Source organism: Mesitornis unicolor, unplaced genomic scaffold, assembly GCF_000695765.1.
Source record: "Mesitornis unicolor isolate BGI_N332 unplaced genomic scaffold, ASM69576v1 scaffold20919, whole genome shotgun sequence".
Classification (NCBI taxonomy): domain Eukaryota; kingdom Metazoa; phylum Chordata; class Aves; order Mesitornithiformes; family Mesitornithidae; genus Mesitornis; species Mesitornis unicolor.
This window is the reverse complement of record NW_010206801.1, coordinates 8,978-25,098: the sequence shown is the minus strand read 5'-3', so window position 1 is coordinate 25,098 and position 16,121 is coordinate 8,978. Positions and strand designations below refer to the sequence as shown.

At 39.2% G+C, this 16,121-nt stretch overlaps 1 protein-coding gene across 1 annotated transcript; it reads left to right on the top strand.

Moving 5' to 3' along the window:
- Positions 1-1,766: 1,766 nt before the first annotated feature.
- LOC104534046 (protein zyg-11 homolog B-like) lies at positions 1,767-16,121 on the top strand (the record flags this gene model as incomplete). The annotated part of the gene is given in 13 exon segments (XM_010191914.1): positions 1,767-1,938; positions 4,182-4,936; positions 7,589-7,729; positions 9,050-9,226; positions 9,395-9,459; positions 10,105-10,204; positions 10,286-10,336; positions 10,998-11,159; positions 11,267-11,314; positions 12,279-12,476; positions 12,569-12,621; positions 13,016-13,113; positions 15,491-16,121. Coding segments are annotated over 13 exon segments (2,211 nt in total), but the record flags the coding sequence as incomplete, so codon positions are not given.

Genomic DNA, 16,121 nt, shown 5'->3' with positions numbered 1-16,121 from the left:
GTGAGCAAGTTGTGTCACAAAATAACTCCTGTTTCTTCAACAGTAATTACTTCAACAGTAATAATCAACCTTTAAAAAGAAATAAATTAAACAGTCAGTGAAATTGAGTCAAAGGAGTTGAAAGTTGCATGTCAAAGCTGCAGAAAGAGCCTGTATTTGAATAATTTGGAGTTTCTGGTTCCCAAACCTGTACTTAAGTCTTCAGGAGCTCTTGAAGTGCAGTCTCTCCCTGTTGTCAATACATGATTCATTACAGATAAGCTCCATTCCACCTTTGCTCTAATGTGGTACCTCCCAGTCTTCAAATACATGCACCTTATTTTTGAAGACTTATTTCTGTCATTTTGTTGATACTTCTTCTATATAACCTTCTGTACTTCTGTGATGAGCATATTTGGCAAATGAAGCTACGAAAGAGAAGTTAAATGAGCCAGGAAAGAAAGGTGAAATCACCCAGTATAAAAGGCAAGCTACAATTTTTCCTACAGATCAGATCTGGCAACAGTTGATGCTGTTATTTTCAAAATTGTCTGGGGGAGTATGTACCAGTCACTCGACCTTCTTTTGTGTAGAGCTGGGGATGATTCACAGTGCTGCAAGTCATTCTTTATGTTGATTAATCTGTGCAACTGAAAACAGCGGGCTATTATTAGACACTGAATGAAAAAACCTTTGAGATTTTAATGTACCAGTGTACGATCTCAAACTCTGAAGGAAAAGTTCAAGTTTGTGTTTTGCCTTGTTCTTTATGCCAAGTGTTCTGCTATAGATGATTTCCAGGTGCTTAGCATAAAAAGGAGGAAATTGGTATCTGTACTCAGAAGGAATACTGTAATAGTTGTTACTTTAATTCCCAATCTTGTGTAGCAATATAATTGTTCTAGTTGAGTTTCCTTTTTGATCTGGAGCTCTAGCTGCCCTTTCCAGTATCAAAAATTGCTCTGAACAATATATGAAATTTATTTACATTTCTCATGCAGGTTGGTGGTAGACTTCAAATGTGGGTTGGCCGAAACGAAAGACTAAAATAAATAGAATAATTTAATTATGGAATCATTAAGGTTGGAAAAGACCTTTAAGGTCACCAAGTCCAACCATCAACCCAACACCGCCATGCCCACTCAACCATGTCCTGAAGTGCCACGTCTACATGTTTTTTGAACACCTCCGGGGATGGGGACTCCACCTCCTCCCTGGGCAGCCCCTTCCAGTGCTTGACCACTCTTTCAGTAAAGAAATTTTTCCTAATATCCAATTTAATCCTCCTCTGGTGCAACCTGAGGCCATTTTGTCTTGTCCCATCACAAGCTGCGAGGGAGAAGAGGCCAACACCCCCGCACCACAACCTCCTTTCAGGTAGTTGTAGAGAGCAATAATCAAGAAGTAACATTTCATTAAAATCTTCTTTCGGTCTGTCTTGATTGTTTAATTCCCAATAGACTATATAAATTCAAATGATCTTAACAGCAAGTGCTTTTCTTTCTCTGTGAAGGCAAGCAGGGCTCAGGCACAGGAGACCAGGCTGGATGTGGTTCTGGGGATGACTGGGAGAGGAAGTTGCCTGTTAGTTTGGCCAGTTGGTCCTTGTGTGACCTGACCTATACGTTTGCGTGGCTCTAGGGGGGATGTCTCCTTTCGTAGCATTTGATTCTTCCAATGAGAATTAGACTAGCAAAAAAAGATGACTTGCTGAAAAACTGCATTCTAGAGGCATGGAAGATTCATGGAGAGAATGAATCAACTCGGTCTCATTTGTTTTTTGCATATGACAGGAGGAAGCTTCTCCTTATTCTTTACTTGATATCTGTTTGAATTTCCTGACTGCCAACCTAGAGAAGTTTTGCACAGAAAGGGAAGATGGAACGCTATGCTTGCAGGAGCCAGGAATGTTTCCTCAAGAAGTGGCCGATCGATTGCTGCAGACAATGGCATTTCATGGTAAAAAAACCCAATTCTTTGTGGGTCATCAGTGAAAATATGTTACTGGAATGTGGCACTGCAGTTCTTGTGTATTTTCTAGTGAAATCTGCTATTGCAGCTGTTAAAACTCTGTTCCTTAATCTCTTAATAATTTCTGTTATTTTGGCTTTTCCACAGCTTCAGATGGATATTGCATTGCCAAGTAGATAATTCTAAATAGAAGGTCCTTTGTCTTGGGTTTATGATTTTAATTTAATGTTCTTTAAACTGAATATTCTTTAATAGACTTTCAATCGCTTAAAAAATATTTGACTGTACTACTTCTAGCAGCACTCAAATGTTTCAATATCTCCCACAGAGCAATTAATTGAATTTTCTTTACTGTTTACATGTGATTAAACTAGGAAGTGGTGTTATGATTTTAATTAATGTTTCTCATCTCTTTTGGCACTTTCGTTGAAGTGGAATTATTTGCTCAAAAGCAGTCAGTTTAAAGAGTAGTATAAACATCTGTGAAAACCACACTGTGGTAGTCTTACATTTCAGGTCCTGACCTGTCATGTTCTCTGTCGGTTTTTCCTCATGTTGAAGTTGAACCTCCTGTGTACTGGTTTGTGACCATGCGCCCTATCCTCCAGGCACAGATTTGATTGAGTCTTACTGTGCAAATACTGGGGTTCTAGTTTTCTCCAGTTGTTCCAGTCAGATGCAACAGTGGAAGGGTCCTAAAAATAAACAAAAAACCAAAGCCAAAAAACCTTTTCAACATACATTACTTTCTGATAAGTAATTATGTAGAGTAGTCCCAAGAAATCAGATTCGAGCAAACTGAAAGCAGAAACTTATTACCAGTTCTAGCGGTGATGAAGGCGGTTCCAGACACTGCAAGATCACAGACACAGTCTCAAAGTGCAAGATAGCGAAAAAATGCATGCCAGGTAAACAGGGTGTGGCTAAGGCAGGCCAGCGAGAAAGCCTACCTTGATCCTTGAATGAAAAGATTAGCAAAAGTTAAGAAGAAATTTAGCAATACTTTAACCAAATGATAATTATTTGTCACATTTAGTCTTTTTGCTGGGTACCAGTCGTTTCACCCCATTTTTTTGCTTTCTCTGCGAAAGAGGAATGTCCCCACTCCTTTGCTTTTTAGAAAAGGTCTGCAGATCTCAATTTGACAGTCACAGAGACAAGTACGAGCTTGGGACTTGAATCCAAACTATAGCGGCAATGATATTTTTATTCTTATGTATTGCATTTTCTATGTTCAGTAGGCTTGATGATAGGAGATAAAAAATGAGTGTTGATATTTGTAACTCTAGAGAGAAACTAGGAGGACGTGTTCTTCCTTACTCCTCTTGTGTGCACACTTGTGCAACCGTACCCTTCTCACGCGGCATTGCATAAGCAGTAATCCTCCTGTTTATAAGACACAAATAAGAAACCTTGGTGTTTTCAATACCTTTTGAGTAATCCTGTGCGTGGAACTACCTGCACTATTTCACTTCGGATGTTGCCAGTGTGCTGCAAGAGAAGACTGCTTGTGCAGCCTTCTTGCTGAACAAAAACATAATCTCAAACAAGATCGTTGCATTTCCTTTCTCAATTGCTGTCTTTTTCTCCTTCCCACCCTTTCCTTGTCCTCCTCTTTCTCCTCTTTGAATCGCTTTTTAGGTTCATTTCTCACATTCGGCTTGTTTCTGAGCAACACTCCTACCTTCTTCATGAGAGATACATAGAAGAACTTAATTAGCTTAGTTTAGTGTATTGATCCTGCTTATGAATCCAATCAAATGCTACATTAGTCAATTGAGTTAAAGCAAGATGAGAACTGGCAACTGATTGCTGGTTCTATCTTGAGGTTAATGGAACTGTGACCAGGGAAGAATAACTTTAAGAAATGTCAAAATTCTCTTTTTAGCACATTTCTAGCCAGTTCAGTGAAAAAAGCCAGGCAGCAGTCTGAAGGGTTTTTAATTACATCCACATTTTATTTATTGCATGTTCCATGCTCTGAACCAAACAGGTAATATGTATGTACTGCATCTTAATTTATCTCTCTTATTCCTAAACCTGGCATTTCCAAGACTGTAATCTTAAAAGTAGAATCTCAAATATAAACTTTTTGGATGATAGCATAACGATCCAAGACAAACTACCTTGCAATTAATTTTCTTTGTTAACACCTTGTACTCTTCAGGTCCTTAAAACAAAAGTGGTGTTTTACAACACTGGAGCCAAATACTAATGCTGTTTTCCAACAGGGCTTCTGAATGATGGAACTGTGGGCATTTTCCGAGGCAACCAGATGCGTTTGAAACGAGCTTGTATCCAGAAAGCAAAAATCTCTGCCGTGGCTTTCCGGAAGGCGTTCTGCCACCACAAGCTGGTAGAGCTTGATGCTGCTGGGGTGAATGATGATATAACGATCACAGACATTATAAGTGGACTTAGCAGCAATAAATGGATCCAACAAAATCTGCAGTGTCTTGTGCTGAACTCTCTAACTCTTTCTTTGGAAGATCCGTACGAGAGATGCGTCAGTCAGTTGTCTGGGCTTCGTGCGTTGAGTATTACCAACGTTCTGTTCTACAACGAGGACTTGGCAGATGTAGCTTCACTTCCTAGATTAGAAAGTCTGGATATATCGAACACCTCTGTCACTGACATTACAGCACTTCTCACCTGCAAAGACCGACTCAAGTCTTTGACCATGCACCACCTGAAATGCTTGAAAATGACCACAACCCAGATTCTGGACGTTATAAGAGAACTCAAATACCTGAATCACCTTGATATTTCAGATGACAAACAGTTTACGTCAGACATAGCACTTCGTTTACTGGAGCAGAAGGATATCTTGCCTAACCTTGTGTCTTTGGACATTTCTGGAAGAAAACATGTTACAGATAAAGCTGTAGAAGCGTTTATTCAGCAACGGCCCACGATGCAATTTGTGGGACTGCTAGCTACTGACGCCGGCTACTCGGAGTTCCTAACGGGAGAAGGAAACCTAAAGGTTAAGTGGGGGAATTAATTTTACTGAAAAATTACAATGTACAGGAAGAACAGAACTAATTGTAAAGAATGTATGTGGGTGTTTCAGAAAGCGGCTGTAGGTTCATTTCTTTAACTGTTAATTGTAATTACTGACTTTATGTCCATTTCCTGCTTAATTCCGGCACAGAAGCTGCTACATTTACTTAATACTGTTGTAAGAAGCATCTGTTTTCTGTGCCTTTTTAGTGAGCCTTAGAACCTGGTTTAATGTGTCAGTTCCAAGAGAGCTGAACTTTGCCTAGTCTGAAGTCATTTACGGCAATAATGTTATCTGGGTGCCAGCACAGTATCCAGTGTCAGGCAGCAACGTGTAAGAGGTGCAGGTACTATTTGCATAAGCTTTGAGCAGTTTATGATTAACACAGCAGCTAAAATAAAACCTAATAACTGAGCTGCTGTTGTACTCCGTCACCAAATCTATTTCCTGTTACTGTATTTCTACCCGCCTTGAAAGGTCTTTTGGTGATGAATGTGTAAAAAGCAATTACTTAGGATGAAAAACTTCCTCTTGAACAAATCCTAAATTACTTAGCCCCTTAGGATGAGATGATGTTTGCTGAACTGCAGTTATTTATCTTTCAGTGCCAGACAAGAAGATGTCGTTCCCTGTTCTGTAGAATATGAATGCATTTACTGGAAAATGAGCCTATCCTGTCACTGCTATGAAGGGGTCAGAATTAAAGAAGAAAAATAGATGTTTTAGACATGTCAGTGTCAGTGGTGAATCATCTTTGACTCTTTTGAGGTTTTTTTCTTCTACTATGCCATGAAGATGATGGAAACTACAGAGGGAAGGAGGAAGAGTTTGCATAACGTGTCCGTAGTTTAGGCTGTCACTTACGCAAGTTGAGTTTTGCACATCAGTTTTAAAATTCACAATGCTCTTGTTACAGGCAAGTGAGGTAACACAGCTACACGATTTTATAATTCTTTTTCTTTCCTGGAACTTCTGACAGTTGTTAATGGCTGAATCTCTTGAGTACGTAGTTGTCACAGATACTGATAGCGACGTGTATGAACACTGAGATGTGTTGTTGGAGAAAGCAAGTTCCTGTTCGGTGTGATTAATGTGTGGCATCAGGAAATTACACCTTATGTGTGGTATAAAATAATTCAATATAATCCTTGCTATTTAGATACACGCTTCATACAAGTGACTGTGCTATGCAAAGGTAGGAAGGACGAAGGTTCTAGTAATGTGAAAATCATGATGGACTTGCAGCAGTGTAGTTAGCAAAAAGCATTCTGCAGGGTTTTTTTTAAGGCATAGCTGTCAAGGTGAGACTGTAGGCAGTGATTAGCTGTGGCTTTTTTGTTGTTTTTAGGGGTTTTTATTGTGTGACTGAAATTCGCTAGTGATTATACTGAAATATTCAGCTGCTTAGTCTAGGTACTGCTAAAGAATAAACAGGACGCAGCACTCACAGAGACAGCAGAAGTAAAATATTACTGTCTTTACAGCAGTCCTGTGAAATTTAATAATAGAAAATTCTTGAAAGGTTAAACACTAGGCAGACATTGTAGATGAGAACATGAAGCCAAGTGGAAATTCTTCATATAGTGCGTAATTGGCTGCAAAACATTGTCAGTAAATACGATTGCCCAGTTCAAATCAGTTGGAGAATGTACAACAAAATCCAAGACAGTATCAGTTCTTTCAGGGCTGTAACATATTCCTGATTTAGAAAGTTTCAGGGAAAAAAGGCTCTGTACAATACAGGATGCTTGGAACATCACACTTCAGTCTATGAACATTTGCTTTCCCTTGTGTGACGCACTAAGTAGAACAAGTTCTGTGCGCTTCCCTAAGAGTTATAAAAAACAGCGATTGCAGCAATGGTTGGTTAAACAGTAGGACTGAGGAACAAACCATCTATGGTTATACAACTTCCAGTTATAAAGTAGATAAAATACACAGAAATGGAAAATACAGCAGGTTGGGAAGTGGAAAAATCTGCAGCTAGTTGCTAATTTAATAGTCTGAACTTAAGCTCAAATTAGTCAACAGCTCACAGCTTCTAATGCAGTCATCACCTCAGTTAGCTCACTGTTTAGTTTTTACATGTAATTAAAGTTTGGTTTTAAGAATTACTTCTTTTGCAGAGAGCATGAGTTATTCTTTAATGTGGTACTGGAGAGCTTTTGCTACAGATGCAGCTTGTAGGAAAGTTGATGTAGACAAAGAATTAAATCTTATTTTATTGGCAGAGCTAGAACTGAGAGCCAAAAAATTAAAGCCAAAACACCATCTTCATCAGTTTATCAGTTGCTTTTGACAGAGCACTGAGTGACAGATAGCCCTTTAGGGCATTTGGTGCATCATAAGCAGCTTTTGTTAGTTATAAAGTGCCACTTTTACTTAGTGGTTTCATGCAGTTCTGCTTAAAGCCAGGACTGAAGCCTAATTTTGGTTTATAATGTGGATTCTTTATGAAGAATGTTTGACGGTTGCGTAGCCCTGGATTAATGTGGCCAGATAACAATTTGTTTACTGAAGGGTTTGGCTAAATATATCACCACCTTTGAAACTGCAGCTTTGTACTTTTTAAGAACAAAATTTTAGAAGTAAAACGGTGACATATTGAACCGAAGATTATTTCTCTGTTCATAGGTGTCAGGAGAAGCAAATGAAACTCAGATTTCTGAAGCACTGAAGCGTTACAGTGAGCGGGCCTTCTTTGTGAGAGAAGCACTCTTTCACTTATTCAGCCTGACACATGTAATGGAAAAAACAAAGCCTGAAATTTTAAAGGTAAAAGAATATGGTTTTGATGGTTGTCATGCATCGTTCCTTAAACTGACCCTATCCCCCAACGCCCCGGTATAAATTCTTTCACAAGGTTTTACATGTTTTGGATGTGATTTTTAAGATTAATATTGTAATGCTGGATAGAAATTAACAACTATTCAAACAGTAATGATGTAGAAGATGCCCTGTAGCATTTTATGTTAGGCAAAATGGTTCTGGACTAATGTATAGTATCTAAATTTAATAGCCTCTAAATTAATTTCTGTCGTGTAATTTTGAATATGATACGAAGTTTTCTTCAGATGTTGAATTCTGTCATTAGAACATATCTGTCTAGGGTCAAATCAAAAGTCTGTCTAGTCTCATTTACCAGGTATAACAGTGCCTTCTGCTGATGCTCACAGAACAGTAACAATAAGGAAGGCGTTCAGTGATACTTGTCTCCGCTGCCATCTTCCAGTACGATAGCAAGTGAATAAATATAGTAAGTGTTCTATATTGGGCTCTAACTTGGAAAATCCTAGAAACTTCCTTAGAAATCCATTCTAGGCTGTGACTTTCCATCTGTAGAACACCAGAGATGGTTTAATTTTTACTGTCATGATAAAGAGAGGCATCAGTTGAACATGTGATTTTTGTTTTTCCTATCCTCTCTGATGTTGAACAAGTGACCTTGATTTTGTTGGCTTCAATGTCAAAAAGACTTTGTCTATCAATAATCAGCAAGAAAAATATTTTCTTAGGTGAGATCACAATCAACATACAAAAAACATAATCCAGGAAGAAGGTGAGAAAAATACATCCTGACCTAGCAGCTTAGGATGTGATCTGAAATGAGTAGTCACTGAGCAACAAGCCGCTACATCATTACCATTGCACTGCAGAAACTCTGTCCTACCTCTTTCTTGTCTGAAAGGATTTTGTCATTTTTTTAATCCAAGTGTGTAGAGCAAACCTTGGATCTTTCTAGGTAGAATCTCTTGCATCCCATGCAGCATCTCCTTTGAGAGTGCAAAAGGACTTGGAGAAATAGAATCACAGAATGGTAGGGGTTGGAAGGGACCTCTGGAGATCATCTTGTCCAAGCCCCCTGCTACAGCAGGGTCACCTGTAGCAGTGTGCACGGCGTAGCAGCCAGGTGGGTTTTGAATATCTTGAGAGGAGACTCCACAGCCTCTCTGGGCCGCCTGGTCCAGTGCTCTGTCACCCTCGAAATAAAGTAGTCTTTCCTCATGTTGAGCTTGAACTTCCTGTGTTGCAGTTCGTGCCCATTGCTCCTTGTCCTTTTGTTTGTCTAATGCGGACAAAACTCTTGCATTTCAGCTTGTGGTTATTGGAATGAGAAATCACCCCCTGAACTTGCCTGTCCAGTTAGCAGCAAGTGCTTGTGTCTTTAACCTGACCAAGCAAGATTTAGCAGCAGGCATGCCTGTGCGACTTCTGGCCGATGTCACTCACTTGCTCCTGAAGGCCATGGAACACTTCCCAAATCATCAGCAGGTAAAAGAGGAATTGTTTTTATTTTCTGTAGGATTTCCTTTCTTGTGGATCTTAAAAAAGGTTTTTCCACATCTCATGACCACATGGGAATATATTTAATGATTCACAGCAAGGAAGTATTCTGAAACATGTATGTCTGACGAAGTAATTATTTTTCATTTCTCATAGCTGCAAAAGAATTGCCTTCTTTCACTGTGCAGTGACAGGATCCTTCAGGATGTTCCGTTTAACAGGCAAGTTTTGTACGTCAGTTGAAGTCATTTGTAGCATTACAGACTACTTTTCTTGTCTGTTCCTTCGGCAGGTTTGTTTCTGGGCTCAGTTTTGCTCTATTTAAATCATTCCAGTGTGCTGAATTTGTCTGGTTTATATTATTTTGGGCCTGTAATTCACGATTGAATATAGGTCTGAAAAAAATCCTTTGATATACAGGTATTTTTTACTTCATCTGGTTGTGTCTATCACTAATTGTGTGTAACCGAAGTCGGGATTTCTCTGGGGAACTGTGGGATTGCTTTCTGCAGAGATTTTTCTAGTTAAAAGTTTCACTGAAATGCTTGGAAGTGTGTTGGTCTGATGTTTTGGAAGATTGTGCCACATTTTTCTCCTTTCTTTGGAAGCAGTTCCTGTGCACTTCAATATATAGTTAGAAGTAAGAGACCCTAAGCAAACAACTCAAGGCTGACTGAGGCTCATGCAATACCTGTAATTTCACTGTGTATTTCTGTTTATTTTTATTTTTTTTGGTAGGAGGCATACTTCTTCCAGTTTGTTTTGTCTTGCATGTGTTTCTGTCTGATGTGTTGTCTGCGTACATCTTTCCTTTACTAAGACTTATGAGGCATCTGAAAGGAAATTTATTTATTTTTAACTTCCAGGTTTGAAGCAGCCAAACTTGTTATGCAGTGGCTGTGCAATCATGAGGATCAAAACATGCAAAGGATGGCTGTCGCCATAATTTCCATTCTTGCTGCAAAGGTACAAAATTTAAGTTTTGGGGCGAGAGGATAATATTTCTAAAGCCTGAAAAATTGTTGATGTGGTTGTGTTTGTTCACAGCTTTCAACAGAGCAAACAGCTCAACTTGGCGCAGAGCTCTTCATCGTTAGGGTAAGTCACATTCTTTTCTGACAGTCAAAAATACCATCCTCTCCAGCTATTCGTGCTAGCAGTGTTCCTAAAGGTACAAAATAGACATAAGTAGATGGAATTCTAAGAACACATTAACCTGTATTCATTTGAAAGTGCTTTGGAAAAGAAAGGCCTAGGGAATTTGTTAGAGATAATATCAGAGGCAGTTGCAATGAGACATATTAGCATAGGTGAAAAGAAGCCAAAGCAGAAAAACTTGACTCAATTAATACAAAGTAAGATAGCAAGACAACCCTTGATTTGAAATTGTATAAGACAACAGATGCTCAAAAAGAAAATATTTGAAGTAAGTGGTTAGTGCTGTCGAAGTTCAGGTGGGATCCAGAGTTCTGTTGATGGCTTTGTGCCATTTGGTCATGGTCACCATGTGTAATTATGGAGAAAACAAAGGAATTCCTCTAGCAGGCAATCATGTTCAAAAGGGAGGTAAGAAATTTAATAGCTGTTTTATTTTGTATAGTTTGACCCTAAACGTGTAGATCTTTACTCTGCATATAAATGATAGCTGTGCATTACCCCAGTTGGTGGAGAAAGAAGCAGAAGAGCTAATACATTTTTAATATGCAATTGTAACTGGGACTTTTGGACTGGTTCATTGATTCTTATTTTTTTTCCCCAGCAACTTCTACAAATAGTTAAACAGAAAACAAATCAGAATCTTGTAGACACTACCCTCAAGTTCACACTGAGTGCACTTTGGAACCTCACCGATGAATCTCCAACGACATGTCGGCACTTCATTGAAAATCAAGGGCTAGAACTTTTCATGAGAGTCTTAGAGGTGAGGAGTACAGTTTTGGTGGTGGATTATCAACATAGGTTCATAATTAATGTTGTTTCAATAATAAGCATAAATGGTTACCCGTAGTTTGTTTCTCTTTTCCACAGTCTTTTCCATCTGAATCATCCATTCAGCAGAAAGTTCTTGGACTTCTGGTGAGACTGAAAAAAAAGCATAAAATACATACTTTTAAGAATGGATTTTTTTTTTTTTACCCCATGTTAATCTGAAAACTTACCTAACTTTTTTACATTCTTCTGTGATGTTTCTAGTAGGCATTAAACACAATTGACATTGTTTTGGACTGTTTTACCAGTTCTTTGAGGGGAGACCTCATTCATGGTTATAAATATGTAAAGGGTGAGTGTCACGAGGATGGAGCCAGGCTCTTCTCGGTGACAAACAATGATAGGACAAGGGGTAACGGACACAAACTGGAACACAGGAGGTTCCACTTCAATTGGAGAAGAAACTTCTTCTCAGTGAGGGTGACAGAGCCCTGGCCCAGGCTGCCCAGAGAGGTTGTGGAGTCTCCTTCTCTGCAGACATTCAAAACCCGCCTGGACGCCTTCCTGTGTAACCTCATCTGGGTGTTCCTGCTCCGGCAGGGGGATTGGACTGGATGAGCTTTGGAGGTCCCTTCCAATCCCTAACGTGCTGGGATTCTGTGATTCTTCTAAAGCACTAGTTATGTTGGAATTGATGGTTACAGTTAACAAAAGAGCTTTTAAGAAAGGAGAGTGAGTGAGGCTTAAGATGAGTGCAAATGCAAAAAGTAGGTTGTCAGTCAATGGAATTCAGAATTGTCCACTGCTTGAAGTTTACTGAAATGACATTTGAGAATGTTAAAAGTAGCCTTTAATTTAGTGTAATCTGCATGCTGATAGCCTGAAATTACTTATGAGAAAACCTCTGGTTTTGAGGCAAATTCCTGCATTAGACTGGAAATGTTTTCAAAAGCAAAAGTAGTATTTTGGTATCTGGAGGTCACCTGGGTAGATGAACTTCTCATCCATCATTTATATGTGTTTACTTACACAGCGTAGTTCAAGTTTATGTCTTGTCTCTCTCACATCATGTTCTTTCTGTGATATTTTCTCTTTTCTTCTCCCCCTCCAGAATAACATCGCTGAAGTTAAAGAACTCCATTCTGAATTAATGTGGAAGGACTTCATAGACCACATCAGTAAATTATTGCACAGCGTGGAGGTGGAAGTCAGCTACTTTGCAGCAGGGATTATCGCTCACTTGATATCTCGAGGAGAGCAGGCCTGGACATTAAGTCGCAGCCAAAGGACATCTCTCCTTGAACAGCTGGTACAGAACTAATGGTGAATTTTATCATACTCTCTAATATTTTTCCAATGTTTGTATTTAACAATGAGTGTTCTTGGTTCCATATTTTGCAGCATTCTGCCATTTTGAATTGGCCAACCCCAGAATGTGAGATGGTGGCTTACAGGTAACTACTGTCTTGATTCAGAGTTTGGAAAATAAACTGAACTAGATTTAAAACTTGTTCCCAAAGCAGAGTGAGCTGCTAGCCAGGCATGATTTTGTCCAGTGGAAAACGCTCATCGGCTTAAAATATACAGTGTGTTTGTTTTCCCTATCTGACCAACTAAGATTAGGGACTCTCGGGTTCTGCCTGCTTTTCTATTGAAGGTAGAACAGTAAGAGCATACCACTATATATGTTTTTTGGTAGTAAGTGTTTTAAACATTTAAAGGCTTGCCTGCTTCATCTAAAACTCTGGTTTATCAAGTGTGTCTCCTAGTTATGAGTAGACAACACGTGATCTCTGAGGTAATAGTATCTAGTAGTAAAACAAGTTGCTCTTCCTCTCCTTTTTATAGGTCTTTCAATCCATTTTTTCCACTACTTGGCTGTTTCATGACACCTGGTGTCCAGTTATGGGCAGTGTGGGCCATCCAGCACGTCTGCAGCAAAAATTGTATGTATTAAGATAATATTACCCTTAAAATTGTGATTTCTTAGCGTATTATTCACTAGCATGGAGTGGGAAAAATAAGAATTTCTTAGTAATAGCAGTAGTATTCACTCGCATTCCCCCTAGAGAAATTACATTTAGGCTTTGACTAAACAGGGTAGAAAAAGAGAGTAATAGGAGTTCTTCATGTCCTTTTTATTTACTGGAATTTTACTCTTAAATGCACAGCGATAATTCCAAAATGTGGATATGTGTTAAGATTAACTTTATTTTTGGCTTATACAAGTGCTTGTATTCAGAAATGTAAATACTGATAATGGGCAACAAATTTCTTTTAAATTAACGACAGTTACTGTGGCAGGTAGCTATCTGCTATTATCAGAACAGAAGTCTTGGGTAATCCTGGTCTCCAGTCATCTTTCTGCAGTTACCTGCTGTGCCAGGAGCTTCAGTTTTCTAATCCGTTTGTCCGATACGCAAAAGGAGAACACCAACGTCTTGTTTGTAAAGTGCTTTGAGAGCATGTGATGAAATGCACAAGTGCTGGGAAAGGCAATCAGTCCCCATAGCCCATCTAAATGTAAGCCTGAAGAAACCTTCCTGGCTTCTAGTGCTTTTTGCTTTTTCTGACATAAACCTCTATGACATGGTTGTGTGTATTGTCATTAACTTCTACCAGATACAAAGCAGCTTTCCTCTAAAGTATTAGAAGTACTTTCTGTGCCAGTATTTTTCGTCTTCTTGACAGCAGTGTATCTGTGCTTGTTTATCCCTCGCCCATAAATCACTGTTTCTGCAGTGAAAAGACCAAAGAACAACATGGCATAATACATAGTTGAACACAAAGCACTGTTTGCCTGCTCTTCATAGAACTCATAACTGTAATGAGACACAGTTTGCAGGACACACGGTCCAGGGATCTGTGAGGACTTTCCCGTTGTTGAAGTGGGACTGTTCTGACAAAGTTGTGCTAGGGGTCAGACTCTGGATAGTAATTTTTGAATAAGACCATTTAATTCTGTGTTAATGAAATTAAAGCAAGCTTCCTCCCCCTCTTTGTGCCTCAGCTCTTCAGTTTAGTATAGTCCTATCTGTTCTATTTATTTCTAGTGTTTATTTTGTTCTGCCCTAGTCTCTGGGCTTTCAACATGCCACAGAATCTGTATTGCCAGTGAGTAACTGCTCTGTAGAATGGAGAGGCTGGAAGTACTTGGATGGCGTACTCCAGATTTGAGATCACGACAGCATTCCTGAAGTTTAGTGCTGGACAAAGTTGCAGAGAAACCAAATGTTTGGTAGCAAATATAATAACTACTCTGAGAGAGAATGTATTTAATTCTGAAATACGGAGATTTATCTGGGGGGGAGAAGCCTTAAACTTTTGGTGCTTGGCACCAAGAAGGCTTTTTGTCCTGGAGAGAAGATGCGTTTTATTTTGACCTTCTCTTTTAGGTGAGGGTGGAAAGTGATCTGGAATTAATGGGATTGATTTTTCTTGGGTTTTATTTTTTCTTCTTTTGCTGTTTCTCTGTATCATATCCACTACAATGAGCTAACTTAACTAAAACATTAGTAGCACTGCAGTAAATGTGATCCTGGGTGAAATGCCTAATGTCAACGTTTAAACAACTCTGTTGTTGCTTCACCAAGGTGAATGGTGAAATTGGGCACGTCTGAGGTAATGCTCTGTGCATCCCATTGCTGTCAGCCCGACCTGTTTGTAACAACTTCTGAAGCTTGCATGTTACACTAAACATACGGCTCTCCTTATAATGCTGGTAATAACAGCGGAGTAATGTCAACTTTTTAAAATTGGTAATGAGAGTGAAAGAAAAAGTATCATTTTGTCCCTGAAAAGGCATTCATCGCAACTTATAACTAATTAAAGGCCACCATCAATAGTATTTGGCAACCTGTTTTTGAAGGAATTCGTTCCTGTTCACTCTACGAGCCTGTGCAAATGATGTGGTATAGTTGATACTGTTTTTGGTGACTGTTCTGAACTGAGGTTTTTGTTAAAGTTAGTATTTTTATCTGGATACCCACAGATACTGCAGTACTTCTGATTCTCATTTCTTAAAACTTATATATGTGCACTTAAAACAGAGGAGGCAGGGGAAGAGAGAGAATACTGTGCATATCTCAAGGCACTTTCCAGAGAGCTCAGACAGACATGGAAACAGACCTGACTGCAACTGGAGTCCTGTCCGAAAACCTCTGTTGTTCTGTTGTCACTTTCTAAAGTACAAATGCATTTCTGTAGACACTTTAGGGAGTGTCCGAAATGCTGCCTGGTCTAGGAGAGAAAAGCGGATTTGAATCAGTGTTTATAGTACCTGCTACACTTACTCTAGAGAATTTTTTTCTAATCTTATTACAGCTGCCAGGTACTGCAGCATGTTAATTGAAGAAGGTGGTTTACAGCATTTGTACAACATCAAGGAGAACGTCCAGACTGATCCACACGTCCAAAGGATTGCTATTGCCATCCTAGACAGTTTGGAAAAACACATTATGCGTCATGGGAGACCACCTCCGTGTAGGAAACAGCAACAAAATAAACCAAACTGAAAGCTGCAGGTAGAAGAGTGTAAAGTATTGTCTCTGTAATAATCCTTTCTGATGTGTGTGTAGTTGGAGTAACTTGTAACATAGTGGTCACCATTAAAGTGATTCGCCGGTGATTGTGGTACCCAGAACCATGTCCGGTAACCTCTGAGGAACGGCACCTTTAATGGCAACCGCATATGCAACTTGTAACGGGTCACTGCTTGAGCTGGCCGTTCCTGTAGGATTACTGCTGGCTCCACAGAGGTGGGATTGTACAGGTCAGTGTGCACATCTGAATAAAAGACTTCTAGGAACATCCCGTTTTGTTACTGCTGGGGCAGAAAGTTATTTCATCCCTATGATTGCTGTTCATAACACTTTACCAGTTTGGTGTTTGAATAGAACTGTGTGTGGTTGTGAGATTCAACACTTACAGATTTAAACAAAAGTACATGCATGCA